The sequence below is a fragment of the Erinaceus europaeus genome, chromosome 6 (genome assembly GCF_950295315.1).
Source record: "Erinaceus europaeus chromosome 6, mEriEur2.1, whole genome shotgun sequence".
Lineage (NCBI taxonomy): Eukaryota > Metazoa > Chordata > Mammalia > Eulipotyphla > Erinaceidae > Erinaceus > Erinaceus europaeus.
Window position 1 is genome coordinate 43,478,401 of NC_080167.1, and position 13,796 is coordinate 43,492,196.

The following is a 13,796-nucleotide window of genomic DNA, read 5'->3' on the forward strand; positions in this document are numbered from 1 at the left end:
TTCTTTTCTTTTAGTATTTTATTTATTAATTTCATTTTTTATTGGCTAGAGACAGGAAAATCAAGAGACAACTGTAGCACTGTTTCACTGCTTATGAAGCTTTCCCCCTACAGATGGGGACTGGGAGTTGAACCTAGGTCCTTATGCATGGTAACATGTGCATTAAAACAGGTACACCCCTGTGTGGCTCCCCAGCTATACTTTCATTCCCCTTCCTACAATCCCTGGTAATATATAATCATTGTACTGGCTCTGCCTATGAATTTCCCTTTTAGATAATGCAATTAAGGGAAGGGTCATGCAATGTATACCCTTTCATGCCTGGCTTACTTCACTTAGAGCACAATTTATTTTTCAGGGTTCATTTATATTGTTTAAATCAGTGTTGTTGAGCCAGATGTTGTTAAGCGCGGGCCGCGGAGAAGAGAGAGAGGGGGTCCGGAGCAAAGAGGAAACACAAATCTTTATTTGCGCTGGCACCTCAGAGTTGGGTGTTAGAGAGGCAGGTTGGGCCACGTGGAGGTAGCGAAAATGGCCACCTCACTCAGTAACCTTTTCTGCGTCTGAACACCGGAGTGAAGTGCTGGCAAGAGAGCGAGGTGCGGAAAACGAAGGGTTTTTATAGAAGTAGCTTTCACGAGAATGGGAAGGGGGAGGAGTAACCATAGCACTCCAGGATAGGATGATAACTCTCATGAGAATGGGAGGGGGGAGGAGTAACCAAAGCACTCCAAATATCGCGGGGATATAGACAATGTCCTGAGGGCATAACATGGCGGAACAGGCACTCCCAGAATGTCCCAACTCTCACAGGAACTAGTAGCCTGAGGGGAAAACATGGTAGATGTGAATGCATCTGCACAATTTCCCAGCATCTCCCCCTTTCCTTTTATCTAATGCCCAGGGCAACAGTGTGTAAAGTCTGTGAACTATTCAGGGTCAGTCTATGAAAAACCAGCAACGTGAAGGGAAGAAAGCTGCTGTAAAATTGTCTAAAGTGTCCAAAGGGTATACCAGCAAGTCCGATAAAAGTCTCAGTCCAAAGTAGGCGACTAGGGGGAGAAATGGCAGGAGATGAAATGGTGCATGAGGACGGTCAGCCTCTGGAATTCTGCTTTTCTGTAGAAAGTGAGCTGGAACCGCCAAAACGTGACAGGTCAAAGCAGAAGCAGGAAAGGCAGACAGGCAGTAAAAAGGTTCTGTCCTTGGAGTCTGTGAATCAGGTTCTTCAGATCACGTCAGGTGACATCTAGGGTTTCGGGGGGTGTGCCACTATAGTCGTGCCATCTAGTGGGTGATGTCAGGGTGTGCAGGGGTCCAGATGTTTTTTCCGGGATTCCTGTGGAAGAAACACAAACAATCTGCTTCTCGTGGTTAGCAGGGCATCTGATTTGAATGCTTTATAGAAAAAGAGGTTTGGTGCCTTGACCAACTGAGTATTGGGGGCTATATCTTTCCTATTCATTTATGATTATATTTTATATTATTTGTCATGGTAGTTAGCTGTTATCTGGAAGGTCCCGGGTGATTCATGGGGAAAAAGAACTTATCTTTTAACAAAGACTCTAAGGTGTAGGGAAGCGGGAACTATCTTCTCCCCCCCCCCTTTTTTTTTGTATCTTGCCTTTGTTGCCCTAGTTGTTTTATTGTATGTAATTATATTGTTGTTATTACTGATATTGTGGTCGTTGGATAGAACAGAGAGAAATGGAGAGAGGAGGGAAAGACAGAGAGGGGGAGAGAAAGACACCTGTAGACCTGCTTCACCGCCCGTGAAGTGATTCCCCTGCAGGTGAGGAGCCTGGGGCTCAAACTGGGATCCTCAAGCCAGTTCTTGCACTTAGCGCCACCTCTGCTAAACCTCCTGCGTCACCGCCCGATTCCCAGGAACTATCTTTTAACATAAACTCTATGGCCATGCCAATAGCAACCTTGAGGGCACATGTGGCTCCCCACATGATGTTTGGTGGACTTTGTTTTGTGGCAGTGTGGACTGTGCCTGTTTTAGGTTGGGGATCAGCCTTCCGTCTTACCCGTCATTGGAACACCTGGTCATTTTTGCCCAGTAGTACCAGGTCCCCTGTCTTAGGTTGACTGGATAGCGCTAGTTTCCTCTTACCCATCATTGGCTAGCCAGCCCTCTACATGGTGGACGTTCTGATGGAGGGGGCCAAATCCTCCACAGCAACTCAATATTCTGCCATGTCCAGCCTATGATAGTGAGTTTGTATAGGTTGCATCTTTATGGCATCAATCTTTTGCCACAAAAGGCCAGGAGTTTGTTAAGAATTATAGGACTGTGGTCTGGGAGGTGTCGCAGTGGATAAGGCGTTAGACTCTCAAGCGTGAGGTCCCAAGTTCAATCCCTGGCAGCACATGTACCAGAAAGATATCTGGTTCTTTCTCTTTCCTCCTCTCTTTCTCATTAATAAATAAATTAAAATGTTGAAAAAAAAGAATTATAGGACCTATTGTGAGCAGAAGAAGTAAAACAAGCTAGGGTCCCACAAGTAAGGGTAGACAGGTAAGGAAGGGGGAATGTATCTATTGTATGAAGAGGTGGGATCATATCTCAAGTCTAAGGGAAGCAGTCAGTGGATGTGATGTCTAGGGGAACAGCCATTTGTCTTTGGGGGTAGTAAAGGATGTCTGTGGCATGGGTGATGTTATAAAGAGAAACATCTTTAAATTGTTGGCTGACAAAGGCATGCCTTATGGTGGCAAGACAAGCTACCCCAGTTAAGTTTACAAGAATATGTGAATGTTGTTAATTCACATAGGTTGGATATGGAGGAACTTCTTACAGTTTAATACCTTACCATATGAACAGATGATTCTTCATATGAAGGCTTGATAGCTGTACTCACTTACTTGTGAAGAAAAAAATAATAAAACTTGTAACAAGTTAGAGGTTTACTATAATTGACTTTGGACTATAAGCAGACTCAGGTTACTTAGAGAGTTAATGCATGTTAGTGTCAATGGTTTGAACATTTAGAGTACTCTGAGCAGATGGGTCATACAAAAATTTTTGGTCATTCAACACACTCATTCACAAAACACAACTGGCCATTCATAACATAAGACATTCAGAGAAGGTGTAGGAGAGAGGGCTCTGTGAGCCAACTTTTGTAACTTCTGCCATGTCATATTATGGATCCTGGGATGTATCCTGCGGCTAGTTCTCTTGTATTATTTCTAGTTCTTCAGGGATAACAGTGCCATCATGAGGGTATTGTCAGACATGGCAGGCAGGAACCCAGACAGGTTTAGAGTAATTATGAGGGAAAATGCATGCAAAACCTCTTCCCATGGTCAATAGAGGGTCAGGCCCTTTCCAAATTTTATCAAGTGGATCTTTCCATTTGACCTTAATAGATGGGAGAGTAGATGGTGTTTGCCATCTAGTGAAGATAATAGGAGGTAAGTCCGAGTTATTGTAAATATTAAAGAGATTTAACATAGTTAAGGCTTTTGCTAGCTGGATTTGGGGGGGGTACATTCCTCCTTTATCTTTATTTAATTGAGCCTTAAGGGTTTTATGGGCCCTCTCGACAATGCCTTGTCCCTGTGGATTATAGAGAATGCCTGTGGCATGAGTAATGTTCCAGAGGGAAAAAAAATCTTTAAATTGTTTGCTGGTAAACACAGGTCCATTGTCAGTTTTCAGTTGAAGAGTAAGCCCATCACAGCAAAACAGGAGAGCATATGGCTTATAAGCTTTTTAGAGCTTTCTCCTGTCTGAGCTGTTGCCCACATAAATTTAGAAAAGGTATCAATTGAGACAAACACATGTTTTTGTTTGCCAAAGTTTGGTATGTGGGTGACATCAATTTGCCAAATAGCATTAGCTTTTAAGCCTCGGGGGTTAACACCAAGAGTCTGAATAGCAGGTGTTTTTATGAGACTTGCACAGGAAGAGCATGTAGCTAGGATATGTTTTAATTGTGGTAATGGAACATCAGGAAATTGAGCTCGAAGGCCTTTAAGATTAACATGGGTTAGGGAATGAAAGTCAGCAGGATCAGAGACAGAGACTAGGAGAGCTCCTGTGGAGGCAAGGCGGTCAGCTGCAGCATTCCCTTCAGACAGGGCACCAGGAAGAGGGCTGTGGGAGCGAAGGTGTTGAATATACAGTGGTTGGATTCGAGAACAGAGCATAGAGGCGATTTGAATCAAGAGAGGGGAAAGTGGGTTGTCATCAGTTTTCACATAGGAACAAGCAAGCCATGGAAGTAAGTTAACAGTATACACACTGTCAGAAAAAAGGTTGAAGGATTCTGGTACAGCTTTTAATGCAAGGAAAACAGCATAAAGTTCTTTGTACTGAGGGGAATTCTCAGAAAGCTCAGTAAAGAGAGGTTTAGGAGATTGTTTGTCTGAGTAATATATAAGGGCAGCAGCTCCCTTTTTTCCACCATCAGTAAAGACTGTAGGAGCAGAAGGAATGGGATCTCGAGAGAAAAGTTTAGGTGCTAGTAGAGGCAGAAGAGGTAAAGAAGCTATCAATTTATTGGAAGGAAAATGGTTATCTATTTGTCCTGGAAGCAATACAGCAGGAACAGTCAGAAGCACCCTAAATGGAATTTTGAAGAGCTTTTTGGACTAGGACGCCCTCCGGGGACTCTTGATGCTACATGGTGAGATCTGTTTCATAAGAGAGTGATTGGCCATCTACGCCAAATCGTATCTTGCGGACGTTTACCATACGGCCTCTTCGACCTTCTACGACTCCATTACTATTGGAACTATTCAGCTCGTCAACATATATAAGCCTCCCAGTGCCTCATGGGATCATGAGGTCCTGCCCAGCCCGAATCACTCAGCCGTTTACGTTGGAGACTTTAATAGTCATCACCAAGACTGGGGATATTCCTCCACTCGTTCTGACGGCTCTATCTTAGCCAACTGGGCTTCAGCGAATGACCTCTCCCTATTATACGATCCCAAACAGCCAGGCTCTTTTCACAGTGCTAGATGGAATAAAGACTCGTCACCCGACATGTGCTGGATTAGCACAGTCAATGGCCAAGCCTTTCCCGCTACAAGACAAGTTCTCAAGGACTTCCCGCACAGTCATCACCGCCCAGCTATCATCCACATTGGTCTCCAGCTCCCACTGATTCCGTGCTCGGAGAAACTAAGATGGAACTTTCGGAAAGCAAACTGGCGTCTGTTCAGTGATCTTACCAACAAATCTATTCCTGCAATTCCAATTAATTCTATCCCCTCTGAAAATTCCTACAGGCGCTTCTGCCAAGCCATCTTCAAAGCAGCTTCCCAAGCCATTCCTCGTGGGAGACATGCTAACTATACCTTGTCTTGATGCTGAATGCGAGCAACTACTAAAGCAGTATGATGAGTCAGGCTGACCATCTCATTGCCTCCCTGGATGCAGCATGCCAAGCCCGCTGGCAACAACTCACGGAAAGTCTGAACTTCACCCACTCAAGTAGGAAGGCCTGGAAGCTTCTTCACAGACTGGGTCCCGGTAGCCAACCCCCTCCCGTCTCCCATCCTCCCGTATCTCCAAACTCAGTGGCCAGTCACCTAACTCAAGTTGGACATGCTAAGATCGACCTAGTCTGGAAAAGAGAAATTTCCCATGAGTGGTCATCCCACTTCTGGTTATCTTGTCCATCTCCAAAACTCTCTCCCTTTACACTGTCTGAACTGGAAGACGCTTTGAAGAGGGTTAAACCGGGAACAGCTGCTGGCTATGATAACATCACCCCAGAACTCATTCTTAACCTGGGTCCCGTGGCAAAGAAGTGGCTCGCTTCATTCCTGTCCCACATCTTGGAATCTGAGTCTATGCCCAAAGTTTGGCGTCGTGCGAAGATAATAGCGGTTTTGAAACCAAAGAAAGACCCAACACTGGCCGCCAGCTATAGACCAATTAATTTCTCTCCTCTCCGTGTGTTACAAACTCCTTGAGAGGCTGCTTCTGTCACATATTTCTCATCTTACAGAGAAATTCCTATCACCCGCCCAAGCTGGTTTCCGCCCAGGAAGATCTACCTGCGAACAAGCCCTGGCCCTCTCAACTTACATTGAAAATAGTTTCCAGAAGAATTTAAAGATGGGTGCTGTCTTTGTTGATCTCACAGCAGCCTATGACACGGTCTGGCACAGTGGTCTCGTAGTCAAGATCTCAAGATGCCTGCCTCCATGGGTGGCCAACACTATATTGTTTCTTCTCCAAAACAGAAGATTCCGGGTGCATCTGGGTGACAAGTCTAGCAGATGGAGACTTGTCTCAAGTGGCCTCCCCCAGGGCTCTGTTCTGGCTCCTACACTATTTAATATTTACATCAATGACCTCCCAGAAACTTCTTCAAGGAAGTTCATCTACGCCGATAACACTCACGAAAGACATGTCTCTGATATCTGATTACTGTAAAAAATGGCGACTAATTCCTAGCACTGCAAAAACGGTATCATCTGTTTTCCATCTACACCATGCCTCGGCCTCACGTGAGCTTAATGTGCAGCTTGGCGATACGAGAATCCGGCATGAAGCCCAGCCAGTCTATCTTGGCATTACTCTCGATCGCACTCTGTTATTTCACAAACATCTCATAAAAACTGCAGCAAAGGTGGGCATGAGGAATAACATCATTGCAAGACTGGCCAGCTCCTCATGGGGCGCGAGCACTTCCACACTACGATCATCATCTCTGGCATTATGCTATTCCACTGCAGAATACTGTGCTCCAGTATGGTTCCGTAGCCCCCATGTCCACTTGGTTGATTCCAAATTATATTCCTCCATGAGGATAATTTCTGGAACCATCCGTTCCACCCCGGTTCCATGGCTGCCAGTTCTTAGCAACATCGCCCCGCCAGATATTCGTCGGGATGCGGCATCATCTAAGTTCATTTCCCACGTCTACGCTCGACCGGACCTGCCAATCTACGCGGAGATCTTTGCCCACCCTGTCCAACGCTTGACGTCTCGTCACCCAATCTGGTCTCCTACACCTACACTGAACTTCTCTGTTCCAATCTCTTGGAAACAGAGTTGGCAGTCAGCTGAGGTAAAGAACAAACACCTCATCATAGACCCCTGCAGGCGTCAACTCGGCTTTGACCTAGCACGTTATGATTGGGCCCTCCTCAATGGCTATCGAACAGGCTATGGCCGGTGCGCAGTTATGTTCCATCACTGGGGAGCCAGAGACGACCCGAACTGCCCCTGAGGCTACAGACAGACTAAGACCCACATAGTCAACGACTGCCACCTCTCCAGATTCAAAGGAGGTCTCGAAACTTTACATCAGGCTCAACCTGATGCTGTTGACTGGCTACGGAAGAAGGGCAAACGCTAGAAGAAGAAGAAGAAGAGGAAGAAAAAGAAGAAGAAGAAGAAGAAGAAGAAGAAGAAGAAGAAGAAGAAGAAGAAGAGAGTGATTTGAATGACTGAATTTTTGCTTGACATTGACTTAAAATAAAAAATGCTGGACTCAGCCATGATTTCTAGAGACATCCAGAAACAATCCAAAAAATTGTTTTTTCCTCCTTTGATTTATTTTTTTTACGTCTTGGCATAAATCTGAACCGTTTAATCCTGAAACGGTATGAGTTATGGGCGGGGCAGATAGTGCCATCATTATGTTAATTATCCTCATGCCTGAGGCTTCTACCGTGGTTCTTCTGTTTACCTTTCCACATTTTATTGAGTTTAAACTGTTTTAACAACCTTGAAATGATACTAGAAAGTACTTCCAATTATAATGGAGTTATCAATTATAGTAAACTTCTAATCTGCTACAAGTTTTGTTTGACAAGTAAGTGAATTTCAGCTGTCAAGTCTTCACATGAAAAAGCATCTACTCAAATGGATTTCCTGGAAATCCATTTGGATCCTGTTCTCTGACATCGCCCACAAGATGGAATGACTACAACACACCCCTGGAAACCAATGATGTGACCTGGCACGACCTGAAGAAACAGATTCACAGACTCCAAAGCTCACTCTCTACAGAAAAGCAGAATTCTGGTGGCCGACATTCCCCATCGAGACAGACGTGCAGCTTTTCATCCCCTGGCATTTTCTTCCATGGTCATCTACTTTGGACTGACACTTCCATCAGACTTACTGGTACTCGCTGCTGTGTTTCTCAAAGACTAACTTCAGCCAATTGCCTTGAGACTTTATAGACCATGGCCCCTCGCCTGCAGGCTCTGTTCCCAGAGACAGAAAACTCTCCCTCCTTATTAGGTTATGGCCACAGAGGCAGGAAACGCCCTTTGAGGCAAGATATGCCCCCAGAGCCATGAAGCGCTCCTAGAGGCAAGAAATGCCCTTTTGCCTGCTCGGCCTTGCCCTTTGAGCCAAGAAACGTTCCCCTTGGCATCATACTGGTTATTGCTGTTCGCCTATTTTGTTTTCCATGTCTTATGCCAGTTCTTTTGAAAACGCCTGTACGATATAGGTTTCTGTTCACCCCACAATCCTGATACTATGGCCATTAGTTAAAAGGAAAGGGGGAATTGTTGGTATGCTTCTAAAAACCCCTTCTGTTTCATTAGTTTAATCCCCCCTGCTTAACACTATTCTATTTACATAACCACTTCATTCTATTTACATAACCACTGTTAACAAGCACCACCCTCCTTCCAGGACATTGGTGGTTCAGTGATAGAATTCTTGCTTGCTCCGCCCCTTCTCCTTGTCATACGCTGATTTTCACCAGTCACTTTTCTCTCCACCCTCTCTGTGTTGAATCCTGTTCCCACCCTACTGGGCTAGTATATTTATAAGGACAAGATTGTTTGTAGTTTAGTTTAGCTTAGCTTGGTATAGATTGCGCTGTGTCCTGCATGAATAAAGAGATACTGCGTACAGCTCAACCATGAGTCCCTGGTCGTCTGTTACCCGCCCGTGAAGCCAGCCCAGCGAAAACAACAAATCAGAGCTTCATTCCTTTTAGAGTTGAGTAATATTCCACTGTGTGAACATACCACATTTAAAATTACTAGTGATTTAATATTGATTTGCAACATTATAAAATAACAAGGGTATAATTCCACACCTTTCCTACCACTAGATTTCTGTGTTCCCATCCCCTCCATCGGAAACTGCATTAGTTCTCCTAAGATCATACATATGGGTTGGCTATTATTTCTATAAATGTAACATTATATATATATATATATATATATACACACACACACAAACATATATATATCCATTTTCCTAAAGTTCTGCCTTTTCCTTTCTAAGTCACACCTACTACTTCTGGACCTTGAGAGCTTGCTTGGAGGTTCTAGCAGGGGAGCGCAGCTACTCGTATACACTTGACGAAGACCGGGTCAGTCTCTGTTTGGGGAAGGCTCTGTTTGGGGAAGGCCGTCTTCTTCCACCAAGTGCGCAGCTCCAGTAGGGACGCACATGGAGAGGTGAGGGAGGAAGGGGACACCCACCTAGCCAGCCAGATCAGCCGAATCAACCCTGGTGATCAATGGGGTGACAGATGTCGCAGCCATATCACCCTCACATCCAACACTCCTACTTCTGAGCATCCTTCTCCCCCCCCCCCCCCACACACACACATACTCTTTTCTCTCTGGGTCCTGATGGAATTAGATTTCAGAGCCCTCCAGTCATCTTCCCCTAATGTTTCCCCCTCTGTGAGTATAGACCAAAATTCTTTATGGATTGTAGAAGGTGGGTCTGGCTTCTGGACATGGGTGTTGGCAGATTGACCCATACCCCAAGTTTGTTTCTATCTTTCCCTGGTGCACATTTTGGTTTTTGGTCCATAAATGAATATTTGGGTTATTTTCACTTTTTTTTTTTTTTTTTTTTTTGCCTCCAGGATTATCGGAGGGCTCAGTACCTGCACTACGAATCCACTGCTCCTGGTGGCCATTTTCCCCCATTTTGTTGCCCTTGTTGCTGTGTAATTATTGTGCCAATTATGTTGTTGTTGTTGTTGTTAGATAGGACAGAGAGAAATCGAGAGGGGGGAGAGAAAGATAGACACCTGCAAACCGGCTTCACCAATTGTGAAGTGACCGTCCTGCAGGTGGGGAGCCAGGGCTCGAACCATGATCCTTACACTGCTGCTTGTACTTTGCTCCATGTGCGCTTAATCCACTGTGTTACCACTTGGTCCCCAAAACTTTATTTTTAAATAAATCTTGAATTTTTTTATCATTTGATATCACAGTAAGAAATTGAGAATGAAGATGGGAAGAGAGAGAGAGAGAGAGAGAGAAAGAGAGAGAGATCCTTTCGGCTCTTCTTCACCACTTGTAAAGCTCCCCCTCTGCAGGTGGGGAGCAGGGGCTCAAACCCTTGAGCATGGTAATGTGAGCAAGCATTTCACTGGCTGTTTCACCACTTGGCCCTCAAGAAACTTTACTAAAATAATAACTATTTTTTAAGTAAAATCATCCCTTTTTCTAAAAAGTAAACATCCCTTTTGTTAATTTGAAGAAAAATGTCTTATTTTAGAATTACTGGAGAGGACTGAGAAATAGCTCACCTGATAGACTGAACACTTATCTAACAGTGTCTTTGGGACCTGACAACCACCACATGGGAGCACTGTACAAAGGGGAAGCTTCTCTCTCTGTGTGTATGTGTGTGTGTCTGCTTCTCACCCTCTACATGAGAAAAAGAAGAGTCTACCAAGAGTGGTAGAATTATGCAGGTGTGAAGCCCCAGAGAAACCTTTATAGACAAAAAATACTGTTTTTTTTTTTTTAGTATACACACCTTTTAAAAAATATTTTTATTTGTTGTCCAGGAGGTGGTGCAGTGATAAAGCTTTGGACTCTCAAGCATGAGGTCCCAAGTTCGATCCCTGGCAGCACATGTGCCAGAGTGATGTCTGGTTCTTTCTCTCTCGCCTTTCTCATAAATAAATAAAATCTTTGATATATATATGTGTATATATATATATATATATATATATATATATATATATTATTGTATAGTGACTGAGAGGGGAGGGGGGAATAGAGAGGGAAAGAGAGAGACACTTGCAGCCCTACTTCGCCACTCATGAAGCTTTCCCTCTGCAATTGGGGACCTGGGGCTTGAACCTGAGTCTTTGTGGACTGTAATGTATGTGCTTAACCAGGTGTGATACCACTTGGTCCCAAAATACTGGTATATTTGATTCAGAACTATAATACTGTGTAGGATGTATAAGCATGTTTAAATTTGATAAGCTCTTTTTTCTTTTTTTAATTTTAAATTTATTCCCTTTTGTTGCATTATTGTAGTTATTATTATTGTTGTTATTGATGTCATTGTTGTATAGGACAGAGAGAAATGGAGAGAGGAGGGGAAGACAAAGAGGGGGAGAGAAAGATAGACACCTGCAGACCTGCTTCACTGCTTGTGAAGCGACTCCCCTGCAGGTGGGGAGCTGGGGGCTCAAACCAGGATCCTAATGCTGGTCCTTTCGCTTTGCGCCACCAGCGCTTAACCCGCTACGCTACCACCCGACTCCCTTCTTTCTTTTTTTCAACGTGATTGATATAGAGCTTGTAATCTATTTAGTAGACTTTTTTGTAGTGCTGGGGATGAGACCCAGAGTCTCCTGCATGAACAGCCTGTGCTATACCCATTCGACTGTCTCCCTGGCTCCTGGTGTGTGTATGTTTTAAATGCTAGCAGGAATGGGTGGGGGAGGTAGCATAATAGTTATGCAAAAGACTTTCATATCTGAGACTCCAAAGTTTCAGGAACCGGGATTGTTACTCTGGTCCTTGCGCTTTGCCCCACGTGCGCTTAACCCGCTGCATTACTGCCCGACTCCCCGCCTGAATTTTTTTTATAGCTTTTATCAATTTAAACAAAAGAAAAAAGAAGGGATTCGGGCTGTAGCACAGCGGGTTAAGCGCAGGTGGCGCAAAGCACAAGGACCGGCATAAGGATCCCGGTTCGAACCCCGGCTCCCCACCTGCAGGAGAGTCCCTTCACAGGTGGTGAAGCAGGTCTGCAGGTGTCTGTCTTTCTCTCCTCCTCTCTGTCTTCCCCTCCTCTCTCCATTTCTCTCTGTCCTATCCAACAACGACAACAACAATAATAACTACAACAATAAAACAACAAGGGCAACAAAGGGAATAAATAAAATAAATAAAGAAAGAAAAGAAAAAAGAAAAAAGATCTTTGGGACTGAGGAGATGACCTAACATGTTAAAGTGCAAGATTTGCTTGAGGCTTCAAAGGCCACAGATTTAATCCACCGCATCTGTGTGAGCCAGAGCTGAGCAGCACTTTGGCTTTTCTCTCTTTCAAAAACAAACAAACACATTTTTTAAATTGTTAAATTTTTTTTTTATTTGCAGATATTGGTGATGCTTAACCAGACCAAAATTTATACAGTTAATTTTCATTTGCTTTCTAAGGACACAGGAATAATATGAGTGGTTGATTTTAGCAACTAAAAAAACCAAACCAAAACAAAATAGTAAATTTAACCAGTGTTTTCTTTCGTTAAGGCAGTGATCCTTCATGTGATGCACTTTAATCACCTAGAGAACTTGTAAAACGTATTAGTACCCCAGCTTAATCTGTCTTGATTTGGATTTAATATATCTAGGTTAGCAATTGAGCAAGCTTCACAGGTAATAAATACACAGTTAGGATTGGGAACCATTGTGTGCAGACAAGAATCAGGTGAGGTTGTGTGGGGCAGAGTGGAGGGGAAAGGCAGTAGGGATGTGATCGTTTCACTACCTACAGTAAAATAACCTAAGAAAAGAGGAAATGCAAAAAGGTCACTGAGAATCTAGAGTTTAAAAAATCAAGTCGCTTTTCTTCTTTTTTTGTCGTTGTAGACATAGAAGGACTTTAATGAAACTTAAATGGTTCAGCAGAAGATGCTCTAATGGATGATTGTGAAACTCCTACAAATAATCTGCAGATAGAACCACAAGATGGGTGTCATCCTGATGAGAGTCTGGACAGCATAGTAACACGCTTGCCTTCTGCATCAGATGAAAATGAAAATCAGCTTGATGGGGACAGTCATGGGCATCTGACCAGCAGTGACAGTGCAATGGGCAGACCTGAAGTGTTTGAGCAGGACAGTCTCAACAATAATGAAAACTGCATGCCAAGCTGTGAAGTGGCTACAAGTGGAAACTCCGAGAGTATTCCTTGTGAAGATTTCAGAGATGGACAGACCTTGGGAAAGGACAAAAAAATATCCGGAAAAAGAATTTCAAGAAGCAAAAGAGGCACGACTAAGAAGATGCCACAAGGTATATATATTTTTAATATTATTGGGGGTTGGGCGGTAGCACAGTGGGCTAAATGCACATGGCACAAAGCGCAAGGAGCAAGGACTGGCGCAAGGAACAAAGACTGGCATAAGGATCCACATTCGAGCCCCAGTTCCCAACCTGCAGGGGTCACTTCTGGGGCAGTGAAGCAGGCCTGTAGGTGTCTATCTTTCTCTCCTCCTCTCTGTCTCCCCTCCTCTCTCGATTTCTCTCTGTCCTATCCAGTAATGACAATAATAATAATAATAACCACAATAATAAGGGTAACAAGGGCAACAAAATGGGAAAAATGGCCTCTAGGAGCAGTGGATTTGTAGTGCAGGCACCAAGCCCCAGCAATAACCCTGGAGGATATATATGTATGTAATTATTTATATTATTTATACTTGTCTTTAGAAACAAACCAGCTCAGAGAGGCTAGGGAAATAGCTTAATGGCTATGCAAAAGCTCTTCATGTTTGAGGCTCTAAGTTCCCAGGTTTAATCACTGGCACCACCAGAAGCTAGAGCTGAGCCATGCTTTGGTTAAAAAAAAAAAAATTCTC

At 43.9% G+C, this 13,796-nt stretch overlaps 1 protein-coding gene across 2 annotated transcripts in view; it reads left to right on the forward strand.

Annotated features, from left to right (window-relative positions):
* CNST (consortin, connexin sorting protein) overlaps nt 1–13,796 on the forward strand; it is a 107,618-nt gene that overhangs the window by 40,878 nt on the left and 52,944 nt on the right. The window contains exon 2 of one of the 2 annotated variants that reach the window (XM_007534599.3): nt 12,805–13,230. In XM_007534599.3, coding sequence (XP_007534661.2) covers nt 12,855–13,230 — 376 coding nt within the window. In that variant the 5' untranslated portion in view covers nt 12,805–12,854. Of the gene's footprint in view, nt 1–12,804; nt 13,231–13,796 lie in introns of those variants that run through there. The other variant, XM_060192105.1, reaches the window with a different exon arrangement.